The 13,150-nt window shown below is 56.8% G+C and overlaps 1 protein-coding gene across 1 annotated transcript in view; it reads left to right on the top strand.

Annotated features, from left to right (window-relative positions):
* The window catches only part of MUC2 (mucin 2, oligomeric mucus/gel-forming), a 40,933-nt gene that overhangs the window by 24,165 nt on the left and 3,618 nt on the right, over window positions 1-13,150 (top strand). Inside the window, 15 exon segments of the mRNA XM_051967100.1 lie at window positions 3-1,441; window positions 4,118-4,237; window positions 4,340-4,424; window positions 6,290-6,448; window positions 6,690-6,916; window positions 7,793-7,967; window positions 8,383-8,630; window positions 9,135-9,318; window positions 9,973-10,195; window positions 10,702-10,880; window positions 11,132-11,201; window positions 11,503-11,603; window positions 11,692-11,723; window positions 12,304-12,481; window positions 12,980-13,084. Coding sequence (XP_051823060.1) covers window positions 3-1,441; window positions 4,118-4,237; window positions 4,340-4,424; window positions 6,290-6,448; window positions 6,690-6,916; window positions 7,793-7,967; window positions 8,383-8,630; window positions 9,135-9,318; window positions 9,973-10,195; window positions 10,702-10,880; window positions 11,132-11,201; window positions 11,503-11,603; window positions 11,692-11,723; window positions 12,304-12,481; window positions 12,980-13,084 — 3,525 coding nt within the window.

Raw genomic sequence — 13,150 nt, 5'->3', positions numbered from 1 at the left:
CGAGACTCCAACACCAACACCTTCTCCAACTACCACAATAACAGAAACTCCAACACCTACACCTATGACCACTACCACAGAGACTCCCACTTCAACACCAAAAATTACCACCCACACCCCAGAGACCCCAACACCCCCTATAATCAGTACCACCACAACCACAGAAACTCCAACATCTACACCTACAACCACCACCACAGAGACTCCCACTTCAACACCAAAAATTACCACCCACACCCCAGAGACCCCAACACCCCCTATAATCAGTACCACCACAACCACAGAAACTCCAACATCTACACCTACAACCACCACCACAGAGACTCCTACTCCAACACCTTTACCCACTACCACTTCTCCAGAGACTCCACCACCTTCTACCACCACCACCACCGAGACTCCAACACCAACACCTTCACCAACTACCACAACAACTGAAACTCCACCACCTTCTACCACCACCACCATCACTACCACCACTACCATTGAGACTCCAACATCTACACCTATAACAACCACCACAGAGAATCCCACTCCAACAATTATACTCACTTCCACCACCAAGACTCCCACCACCACCACCACTACTGAGACCCCTCCCACTCCAACCACGACCACCATCACAGAGACTCCAACCCCAACACCCTGTGAGCCTGTCTGTAACTGGACTGATTGGATTGATTCAGGAAAGCCAAACTTCAACAAACCAGGTGGTGACTTCGAACCAGTTAAAGATATTTGCCAGGATGAAGGCTGGGTAACCAACATCACATGCAGAGCCAGCATGTATCCAGACAAGTCACTGGAAGAACTGGGACAAGTTGTAGTGTGTGATGTTTCAGAGGGACTGGTGTGTAAAAATGAAGATCAAAAGCCAGGAGGAATAATCCCTATGCCTTTCTGTCTCAATTACGAAATCAAGGTTTATTGCTGTGAGCCTTCGGTCCACTGTACCACAACGGTGTCCACAACTGGCACAACAACCACCCCAGAGACACCCACGCCCACGATTGAGACTGCAACTCCAACACCTTCAGCCACCCCTCCCCCAGAGACTCCACCACCTTCTACCACCACCACCACCACCACCACCACCACCACCACCGAGACTCCAACACCAACACCTTCACCAACTACCACCACAACTGAAACTCCAATACCTACACCTACAACTACCACCACTGAGATCCCAACACCTACACCTACCACTACCACCACAGAGACTCCTACTCCAACACCTTTACCCACTACCACTTCTTCTCCAGAGACTCCACCACCTTCTACCACCACCACCACCGAGACTCCAACACCAACACCTTCACCAACTACCACAACAACCAAAACTCCAACATCTACACCTACAACCACCACGACTGAAACGCCAACACCTACACCTACCACCCCAAAGACCCCACCACCCTCCTCCCCCACCACCACCACCATCACCACCACCCCTGAGACCCCTCCACACTCCACAACTACCACCCCTCCTCCAGAGACCCCACCACCCTCCTCCCCCACCACCACCATCACCACCACCCCTGAGACCCCTCCACACTCCACAACTACCACCCCTCCTCCAGAGACCCCACCACCCTACTCCCCTACCACCACCACCGAGACCCCTCCACACTCCACAACTACCACCCCTCCTCCAGAGACCCCACCACCCTACTCCCCCACCACCACCACCATCACCACCACCACCGAGACCCCTCCACACTTCACAACTACCACCCCTCCTCCAGAGATCCCACCATCCTCCTCCCCCACCACCACCACCATCACCACCACCACCGAGACCCCTGCACACTCCACAACTACCACCCCTCCTCCAGAGATCCCACCATCCTCCTCCCCCACCACCACCACCATCACCACCACCACCCAGACCCCTCCACACTCCACAACTACCACCCCTCCTCCAGAGATCCCACCATCCTCCTCCCCCCCACCACCACCATCACCACCACCACCCAGACCCCTCCACACTCCACAACTACCACCCCTCCTCCAGAGATCCCACCATCCTCCTCCCCCACCACCACCACCATCACCACCACCCCTGAGACCCCTCCACACTCCACAACTACCACCCCTCCTCCAGAGATCCCACCATCCTCCTCCCCCACCACCACCACCATCACCACCACCACCCAGACCCCTCCACACTCCACAACTACCACCCCTCCTCCGGAGATCCCACCATCCTCCTCCCCCCCACCACCACCACCACCATCACCACCACCACCCAGACCCCTCCACACTCCACAACTACCACCCCTCCTCCGGAGATCCCACCATCCTCCTCTCCCACCACCACCACCATCACCACCACCACCGAGACCCCTCCACACTCCACAACTATCACCCCTCCTCCAGAGATCCCACCATCCTCCTCCCCCACCACCACCACCATCACCACCACCACCCAGACCCCTCCACACTCCACAACTACCACCCCTCCTCCAGAGATCCCACCATCCTCCTCCCCCACCACCACCACCATCACCACCACCACCCAGACCCCTCCACACTCCACAACTACCACCCCTCCTCCAGAGATCCCACCATCCTCCTCCCCCACCACCACCACCATCACCACCACCACCGAGACCCCTCCACACTCCACAACTACCACCCCTCCTCCGAGATCCCACCATCCTCCTCCCCCACCACCACCACCGAGACCCCTCCACACTCCACAACTACCACCCCTCCTCCGAGATCCCACCATCCTCCTCCCCCACCACCACCACCATCACCACCACCACCCAGACCCCTCCACACTCCACAACTACCACCCCTCCTCCAGAGATCCCACCATCCTCCTCCCCCACCACCACCACCATCACCACCACCACCCAGACCCCTCCACACTCCACAACTACCACCCCTCCTCCGGAGATCCCACCATCCTCCTCCCCCACCACCACCACCATCACCACCACCACCCAGACCCCTCCACACTCCACAACTACCACCCCTCCTCCGAGATCCCACCATCCTCCTCCCCCACCACCACCACCATCACCACCACCACCCAGACCCCTCCACACTCCACAACTACCACCCCTCCTCCGGAGATCCCACCATCCTCCTCCCCCACCACCACCACCATCACCACCACCACCCAGACCCCTCCACACTCCACAACTACCACCCCTCCTCCAGAGATCCCACCATCCTCCTCCCCCACCACCACCACCATCACCACCACCACCGAGACCCCTCCACACTCCACAACTACCACCCCTCCTCCGGAGATCCCACCATCCTCCTCCCCCACCACCACCACCATCACCACACCACCACCACCAGACCCCTCCACACTCCACAACTACCACCCCTCCTCCGGAGATCCCACCATCCTCCTCCCCCACCACCGAGACCCCTCCACACTCCACAACTACACCCCTCCTCCAGAGATCCCACCATCCTCCTCCCCCACCACCACCACCATCACCACCACCACCCAGACCCCTCCACACTCCACAACTACCACCCCTCCTCCGGAGATCCCACCATCCTCCTCCCCCACCACCACCACCATCACCACCACCACCCAGACCCCTCCACACTCCACAACTACCACCCCTCCTCCGGAGATCCCACCATCCTCCTCCCCCACCACCACCACCATCACCACCACCACCCAGACCCCTCCACACTCCACAACTACCACCCCTCCTCCAGAGATCCCACCATCCTCCTCCCCCACCACCACCACCATCACCACCACCACCAGACCCCTCCACACTCCACAACTACCACCCCTCCTCCGGAGATCCCACCATCCTCCTCCCCCACCACCACCACCATCACCACCACCACCAGACCCCTCCACACTCCACAACTACCACCCCTCCTCCGGAGATCCCACCATCCTCCTCCCCCCACCACCACCACCATCACCACCACCACCAGACCCCTCCACACTCCACAACTACCACCCCTCCTCCGGAGATCCCACCATCCTCCTCCCCCCACCACCACCATCATCACCACCACCGAGACCCCTCCACACTCCACAACTACCACCCCTCCTCCAGAGACCCCACCACCCTACTCCCCCACCACCACCACCATCACCACCACCACCGAGACCCCTCCACACTCCACAACTACCACCCCTCCTCCAGAGATCCCACCATCCTCCTCCCCTACCACCACCACCATCACAGAGATACCCACTGCTACACCAACTACAACTACCCCAAAGACTCCAACTCCAACTGTTACTGTGTCAGAGACTCCAACCTCAATTTTATCCACAACCACAAAAGAGACACCAACGACAACAATCACAGTTCCAGTATCAACTCGGACCACCCCAGAGACACCATCCACAACTTCAGTAGGGACTCCAACACCTCCCACAACTACAACAGAGACTCCAACTCCAACAAGAACAACTACTACAGGTGAGGCACCTTCCTCAGGCCTTTTTCTTTTCCATGTCTCAATCTTAAAACTTAATGCTAAGTATTATACCTGCCATTCCTATCATCGTGACTTCAGTTCCCATTCCAGGTAAAAATGAGCCATAAAGGAAAGAAGACTTTCCTTTAGTTCTTCTAGGATAAATAACCCCATTTTTCACTTAATAGAGAAAAAAATCTTGTAACACAAAAGCCCTGGGATTCCTGATAGTTGAAGGCATCATATTTCCCAGATCACCATTTCTATCTCACTGCTTTTAAATGAGATTCACTACCTATCAAAGTATTAAAGTTGAGGTGTTGGGGGATGTTCAGGAGAGATTTAGTTTGAGAGAAAAATGATTTGATGGGCACCTGAGAACTGTCTTCCAAAATTGAAAGGATTGTCCTGTGGAAGAGAGATCAACTCAATTTCATTTGACCCTTGAAGGAAGAATCAGGAGCAAGGTAGGGTGGGGGATACAGCCTCAAACAAACGTTTACTTTTGATATAAGGAAGAACTTCCTAACAATTAGAGTTAGTAGAATAAGCTGCTTCAAAAGGAGATGAGCTCTTCTTCATTGATGATCCTTTAGTAGAGGCTGGATGGCCAAGTGTTAGGAAGTTGGGAAGGAGAATCCTGGGAGTATGAGGCTCTCGTGAAGTCTTCTGTTAGGGATTGCTATGTCCTGTAACTTGACTTCTTTCAAAGGTCACCCTACTTTCATCTTATTCATCTCTTTTCTGGCCACTGGATTCTTTTCTTCCTTTGCCAAGTGTCATCCTCAAAACTTTCCGAGAACAAAGGAAAGCTATTTATTCATCACTAGTTTCTGAACTTCCCTCCGAGTGAATTCCTTTATTATGACAAAAAATTCTAGGTTTATAGAACTTAGAGAAGGGTGACACCATAAAAACTCAAACCCCCAACCTTTAAAAAAGGTCAAGTCCCCTCCTTTAAAATACCTCAGAGAAAAATAAATTAAAGGGCTCAAGGAGCTTTGGCTATTTATTTGTCCAAGCTCACACCTGTATTAAATAGAAGAGCCAAGATTTCAAGTCAGAATTCCAAATCCTTAGCTCATTCCCTAGATCCAAAAGCCTACCACCCCAAGCATTCCCCACTAATTGAGAGATCATCACATGAAGTGCTCTATTCTTCCCCAATGGGAACAGAGCTGGGACTGCTGCGTCATAACACAGTGGCTATGAAGGGAAACTTTCTTGAAACATGGGATATGTTTGTATTGGGAAGGTAACTGAAAAGGTTACCTTCTCCCTGGGGCCATTTGGGACCCCAATATCTGCTGCAATCTCTGGATCCAAATCCTTGGGGCCCAGAGAAATTTGGGGACCTCTGGTGGTTTGGGAGGATACTTAGGGCCCTTAGCATTGGAGGATGGCTGCTTTGAAAGCCTTTGCCCCTCTCTGTCCTGAGCCCCGCAAAACTCCAGCTGGTAATGTGTGTACATGTATGGGAAGGGAGATCAACACAGGCAGACCCAAGATCATGCTCTCTACGTGATGGCCAGGATGGGGCACGCCTGTGCTAATTGGAGGAAATTACAGAGCTGAAAACCTTCAGTTAGTTAATGTCCTGATGCTTCCCAGCTCCTGGTCAGATTCAGCAACCAGTCCAACTCTGCCCTACCTTGGTCGGACTTTAGCAGTGGAATTAATGTATGCCCTCTCAACCCTCTGTTTCTAGGCACAGGTCCCACCACTCCAGTGGTAGCAGAGACCACCACGACCACAACGAGCAAGACCCCATCTCCTTCCACTTCCACTGCCACGCCCACCTTTTCCAAGATCACGACGCCCATCCAGCCTGTCCCCAGCACTCCCAGCGTGAGCGTCCCCATCACAGTCCGTACCACCCCCACCCCCACCCCCACCACTGGGCTCTCCACCAACTCTACCTCCAGCCCGCTCACATCTCCCTCCTGGAGCATCAGTACCAGCACCGGCATGTCAACGGCCACCCAGATAAGCTGCTGTATCTTGAATGACACCTATTATGGACCAGGTAAGATGCGATGACAGCAGATTCATTCCCCAAGGCTTCTTGGGAGGATGCTAGGTGTTGCTTGGTAACCAGTTTGGCATCTGTGCAGCCTTGACCCTGGTAGCTCACCCCAAGGGCCAGCCCCTGTGGTGGGGGTGAGGAGCTGCTCTGGTGCAGTGCAGTGACTATGCCCATCTGTATATTGGGCACATCCACTGCGCCACTTAACATGGTCACTGGAGAGGATTCTCTTCCTTGACAGGTGACGTAGTGTACAATAGCACACATGGAGACTACTGCTATCTTGTCAACTGCTCCCTGGACTGCAAGTTTGAAATCTTCAACTGGTCCTGCCCTTCAACACCTCAGCCCACACAGAGCCCCAGGCCAACCTCCCCAGCAACCCCATCGAAGCCAACCCCATCGGAGCCGACCCCACCTAAGACAACACCCTCTCCAGGCTGCCCCGACTTTGTGCCACCACGGCAGGTCTGTGGCTGCCCTTGCTAAGGACCAGTCCACTTGCCCACACGACTACTGCTCCCAGCCCCTGGAAGAGTTCCTGGAGACTTGTCGTCTCTATATCCAAAGATAAAGCCCCTGCTTCACCAACTAAGTCCTGTTTCCTCTGGGCATGGGAATAGATTTGGGTCTCCCAGTTCCTTCATGAGCGAGTTCAACTAGTCTCTTCCTCTGGGCCTCAGTTTGCCCATCTGTAACATAAAGAAGTAGAACTAGTAAGATCTATACCTGTGAGATTAAGCCTTTACATTTTTTTTACAAGAGTGCTCAGGTATAGCCTGTGACCAAGTCACTTCCAAGCTAACTGGCCCAGAAAAGGCCCAAGCTCAGGAGTCAGGCTCATTTACTCAGTGAAAGAGACATGTGGCTCCATTCTATGGAAAGGATCCCTCCCCCTCCTTCCCTCAGACTATGGGGTATACACAGTGCTGTGTCCTGTACCCAAGGGCGTTTTAATTTTCTATCACGTGTGTGGGGCTTCTGGGTCCAGAGCTCTGGGCCACCAGGCCTGGCTGCACTGCCTGGAATTCACCCTGGTGCTGGGCGATCACTGCTAACAAGCACAGGAAGACCATAGTTGTCTTACCACATCCCTAAGGATCAGTGATACTAGTTATTAGGATTGTTAGTGCCATTTGGCAGATGGGAAAATGAAGGGGCAGAAAGGGACTCCGGCTCAGTACTGTTCTCATGGTCAGGGCCATTTCTTCCACATTGTACAAGGTGCCCAGAGAGGAGAAGGGATCATTTTCTAAGTCTCGTGGCGTGTCAGGGACAGAACTAGGCTGGTGGCAGCTATAGCTTAGCTGATCTTTTCTTTCCTTGCCACTCCTGTGGTCGTAGGAGAACGAGACCTGGTGGCTGTGTAACTGTACCATGGCCGTGTGCAAGCATGACAACACAGTGGAGATTTTTGAGAAGGTGTGCGACCCACCCCCCAAGCCAGTGTGCAGCAACGGCCTCAACCCCGTGTGGGTCCTGGACCCCGATGGCTGCTGTGGCCACTGGGAGTGTGACTGTAAGTAGCCGGCCCCTTCCTGCATCCACTGTACCCTCTGCTTCTTCTGGGGGGGGGGCTTTCACCTCTTGTGACCCAGAAGAGAGTGATGGGGGCTGCTGCAGGGCAGGGAGAGTCTCATTCAATTCAGCAGCCATTGACAAAGAGTGTCGGGAACTGTCCCAGGTGCTGGACTAAAAGAAAGAAAGTGAAATCTCGAGGGTCCCTCGGGAGCTTAGGTGACCGGGCAGCTCCTTTGGGAAATTTGGGCACCGGAATTCTCAGGACAGGGGCCTAAGCCAGCCACCTCATATGCAAATGGCGCCTAATGCCTCTTCTCCAAGGCGGGATTTGGGGACCTCCTTCCCCCTTCTCCAAGGGGGGATTTGGGGATCCCCACCCAGGGCCCAGCTCAGGGTAAGTGCTGCTCTTCCAGGTTACTGTACCGGCTGGGGAGACCCCCACTACACCACCTTTGACGGGCTGTACTACAGCTACCAGGGAAACTGCACCTATGTGCTTGTGGAAGAGATCTCTCCCACTGTGGACAATTTTGGCATTTACATCGACAACTACCACTGTGACGTCAATGACAAGGTGTCCTGCCCACGCACCCTCATCGTGAGGCACGAGACCCAGGAGGTTCTCATCAAGACCATCAACATGGCCCCCATGAAGGTCCAGGTGCGCTGTCGAGTGGCTCAGCTTGCCTATGTCTGGCGCTTTGAACCACAGGGCACTGCCCAAAGCAAGGGGCGGGGGGGGGGCACTGAGCAAGGGACTCTCGATCGATCAGCAAACATTCAGGAGGGACTTGGCACGAGCCAGGCATTGTGCCGAGTGTCAGGGATGCTTAGAGAGAGGAAGGTGAGCCCCGTCCTCGAGAACTCACATTTTACTGGGGAAGAAAACATACAATAACTAGGTATACATGAGATCCACGACAGCACATCCACACAAGGTCCGTATGAAACAATATATGCAAGATTCACACAGAGTGGAGACAGAGTGTCCTAGGGGAGCGAAGGCACTAGGCTATGGGGATGGCGGCACAGGAGGGGGGATTTTGAGCTGAGTCCCAAAGGAATTCGGGGTTCTAAGAAGTGGAGGTGTCCCGCCTCCCCCTGCCCCCTGCCCCCAGCTGCTCGGGGAGTTCAGCCCCCCGACCGACCCCTCTCTGCGCTGCAGGTGCTGGTGAACAAGCAGGCCGTAGCACTGCCTTATCGGAAGTACGGCCTCGAGGTCTATGAGGCCGGCATTAATTACGTGGTGGAAATCCGGGAGCTCGGCGTCCTGGTGTCCTACAACGGCCTTTCCTTTTCCATCAAGATGCCTTTCAACAAATTTGGCAACAACACCAAAGGCCAGTGTGGTAAGGATTCTGTCCTGAGCCTCGGGAGCCCCCCGGGGTGGAAGCGGCTGTTGGGGAGGACTGGGTTCCTCCTCCTCTCAGTAGGGCTGAACTTCTGCGTTCTCTCCCAGCCCCAAGAGTGCAGTCTGGGTCTGTGTGTGTGTACGTGTGCACTTGTGCTCACGTGAATGTGTGTGTGAGTGTGTGTATGTATGTATGTATGTGTGTGTGAGTGAGTGTGTGTGATTGTGAGTGTGTGTGTGTGTGAGAGAGAGAGAGAGATCACTCTTGCTTTCTACTCCAAGGTCTCGGGTCAGCCTCAGTCCCTGCCCAGCCTTTGGTGCGAACCTGTTGGGATTCTGTAGGGAGGCAGGCTCAGGGACAAACACTCCCCGTGGAGACTTGAGCCAGCGGGCCGACAGCTTGTGTCTTGCCCGGTGGACACCCCAGATCCCAGTGCTCTGCCCTGTGCCCCAAGAGCTGCTTCACATCCCGCTGCCTCCAAGTGGTCCCCACCATAGACCTGTGCAGACGTTCGCTGAGCAGAACCTTGGGATGGCCAGGACTCAGGCTCTGGGCCCCAGGGGATCCCCAAAGGACCAGGGGGCACCTGGGGAGGAGCTGCAGGCCCTGGGCCCTGGCTCCGAAGTCCTGAAGGACCTTCCTCTCTCCCAGGCACCTGCACCAACAACACAGCCGATGACTGCATGCTGCCCAGTGGAGAGGTCATCTCCGACTGCGAGATCATGGCCGATGAGTGGGTGGTCAATGACCCCTCGAAACCGCACTGCCCCCACTCCAGCTTCACCACCAAAGCTCCCTCCGTTACCAAGCCCGGCATGGCGACCCCTCTCCCAGGCTGTAACCCCTCGCCTCTCTGTGAGCTCATCAAGGGCAGGTACCCTGACACCCCGACCCTATGACGCCCAGGCCCACCTTCTCCCTTCTCTCCCTCTGAGGACCAACCATCAATGTCGGGGGCTCGAGGCCTCAGCGTCAGTGTGGGCGCAGCTGTAGGTGGTCAGCCAGGGAGCCAGCAAAGGGCTGGCACAGGCCCACATGCCCTGGGGACCCTCCCAGCTGCTCGGCAGCCTCAGTCAGGGAAGAAGTCCCAGGCTCTTCCCTGTCAGATCTCCTTTCCCCCTCTCTTCCAGTATCACTTTCCCCCAGGTCCAGCTCATTCACCTGGGGTGTCCCAAAGGTGTCCTCATTCCTCGGGGAGGCGAGTCCACCAGGCTGTCTGCTGGCCCCCTAGAGCCCTGAGCATGATGTGCCCGGCAGTGCCAGTCTGGGGTGGGCACCTGTGCCCGGAGGACCACACTTGGGTGTGGCCTTGGGGTAGCTGGTGGATGTGCCCGAGGCAGAGCGGGCACACTGATGAGCTGCCTCTGTTTCTCCCTCCAGTCTGTTTGCTGAGTGCCACAAATATGCCCCACCCCAGCACTACTACGATGCCTGCATCTTTGACAGCTGCTTCGTGCCTGACTCTGGCATGGAGTGTGCCAGTCTGCAGACCTACGCAGCCCTCTGCGCGCACGAGGGCGTCTGCGTTAACTGGCGAGAGCACACCGGCGGGCTCTGCGGTGAGTAGGGCTACGGCCGCAGTCGGGGCTGAGCTCTGGGGCTCCTGCTGAGGCTCCTGCTGAGGGTCCTGCTGAGGCTCCCTCTGGGGCTCCTGCTGAGGGTCCTGCTGAGGCTCCCACTGGGGCTCCTGCTGAGGGTCCTGCTGAGGCTCCCACTGGGACTTGTGCTGAGGCTCCCCCACTAGGGCTCCCCCATCAGAGGCTGTCCCGCTTTGGGACATCACTCTCACTGGGTTTGTTTCTGTCCCCAGCGGTGACGTGTCCAGCCCACCGGGAGTACAAGGCTTGTGGACCTGCCAAGGAGCCAACCTGCCAGTCCAGGTGAGGGGTCCCTCCTCGGCCTCACCTCCCTGCCCTCTGACCTTCCTTCCTTCCTTCTGGTACCGGTGCCAGCAGCCAGAGCTCGGCTCCCAGGCCCACCTGCCCGGGGCTGCTGGCTCCCCACCTCTGCCGGCTCCCGCCTCCACCGGCTCCCCAAAAGCCTCTCTGAAAGCTCCAATACCCGCCAAGCTTGTGCTCATGGCCGGACCTCTCAGGATGCTGCCCTGGAAGGCAGGAAGTCTGCGGAGAGAAGGCCAAAGGCAGGGAGCCCAGTCTGACCTCTCCGTCCCTCTTCTTGCAGCCCGGATGAGCCCTCGGACAACCGGACCATGGAAGGCTGCTTCTGTCCTGAGGGCACCATCACCTTTGCCCCCGGCGTCGACGTCTGTGTGCAGACCTGTGGTAGGTTGGACTGGCTTTCGAGGGGCAGGCTTGCGGGGGCCGCGACCCTGAATGTCCCCACTCCTATGACCTTTTTCTTTCTCCCCAGGCTGTGTGGGACCGGACAACGTGCCCAGAGAGGTCTGTCTGAACTCCGTGTCCTGGGTGCTCTTGTGGAAGGCTTGGGGTGTGGGCACAGTGGGGCAGCTGGGACCCCCAGAAGTCTGGGAAAGGCCACAGAAACCAGAGTCTTTGGCCACGCTGGGGCATTGGCACTCAGTCTCTTGGGCAAACCTGGCATCTCATCCTCTTAAAGGGGAAGAGATGTCTCTTTTCTGAGAGTGCTGAGCCCCGGCTGTCTCCTGTGGCCTGGCACTAGGTCTTGGGGTCTGCGGGCAGAGGAAGCCCACAGCCGGAGCGGGTGGGCCAGGGGTCTTCTCCTGCTTCTTCCCTTCTCTCTGGTCAGAGGGATCTTGGGAGGCTGAGCTGGAGGTGGTTTTCCATTGAGGAGATCAAAGCTGGCTTTGATTTGGCTGGCAGGCTCAGGCTGGCAATGGGGCCCCTTGCCCATAGAGCAGTCAGCCTCCTGGCTGCAGGAGCCGATTGGCAGGCTCTGTGCCCCCAGGGAAGTGGGGAACCCTGCCAGGATCTCTCCTCACCCCCGGGTCCCCCCCCCCACCTTCCCCCTCTCTCATCCCCTCTGCCTTTTTTGCCCTGCTAGTTTGGGGAGCGCTTCGAGTTTGACTGCAAGAACTGTATCTGCCTGGAGGGAGGCAGCGGCATTGTGTGCGAGGAGAAACACTGTGCCCAGACAGAGCCTCAGCAGTGCCTAGAGGAGGGCACGTACCCGGTCATCGAGGTGGACCCCATCGACACCTGCTGCAACCGGACCTACTGCAGTAAGGGGGGCTGGGCCGGGTGGCTGTGGTCCCTCCCTCGGGTCCTGGGGATGGGCTCCACTTCCTGGAACCCTTCCCGGGGGAGCCCCCAATAAAAGCTTGTTCTGCAAACCCGCCTAGCCTTGTCCCCATTCTACAGAGAAGGATGCTGGGCTCACAGGGGAAAGGCTCTCGGTCAGGACTTGAACCTGGCACCTTCCTCCAGGGCTGCTGGTGGCACATTCATGTGATTCCCCTGCTCTCGGACCCCCAGAAGTGCCTGGCTGAGCCAAGGGCCGGAGGGGAGAGGCCATGAGCCTCACTCAGACCCAAACCTCGTGGCCCCCACTCTGTGCCCACTGGCTCCCCGATGTCAGGCGGCTTGTCCTGAGCCAGGCTCAGCCCGAGGCTCCCCTTAGGACCAGCTCAGCCCTGTGGTTCTGCCGGGCGGAGGTCAGCGGCCCCAGGCCAGCTCCCTGCCCCTGCCTACCCAGACCGTGTCCTCCTTTGTTCTCACAGAGTGCAACACGAGCCTGTGCAGAACCGAGCTGCCCGAGTGTAAGCTGGGATTCGAGTTAAAGACCCAGATCGTCCCTGGCAAGTGCTGCCCCGTCCACACCTGCGGTAAGTCCCGCCCTCCAGGACCCGGGGACCCCCCTGGGCTGCTTCACTGCCGGGCTGGCCATAGCA

This window comes from Antechinus flavipes, chromosome 6, assembly GCF_016432865.1.
Source record: "Antechinus flavipes isolate AdamAnt ecotype Samford, QLD, Australia chromosome 6, AdamAnt_v2, whole genome shotgun sequence".
Taxonomy (NCBI): Eukaryota; Metazoa; Chordata; class Mammalia; order Dasyuromorphia; family Dasyuridae; genus Antechinus; species Antechinus flavipes.
Note: the sequence above shows the minus strand (reverse complement) of the source record. Positions and strands in the feature narration are given on the sequence as shown.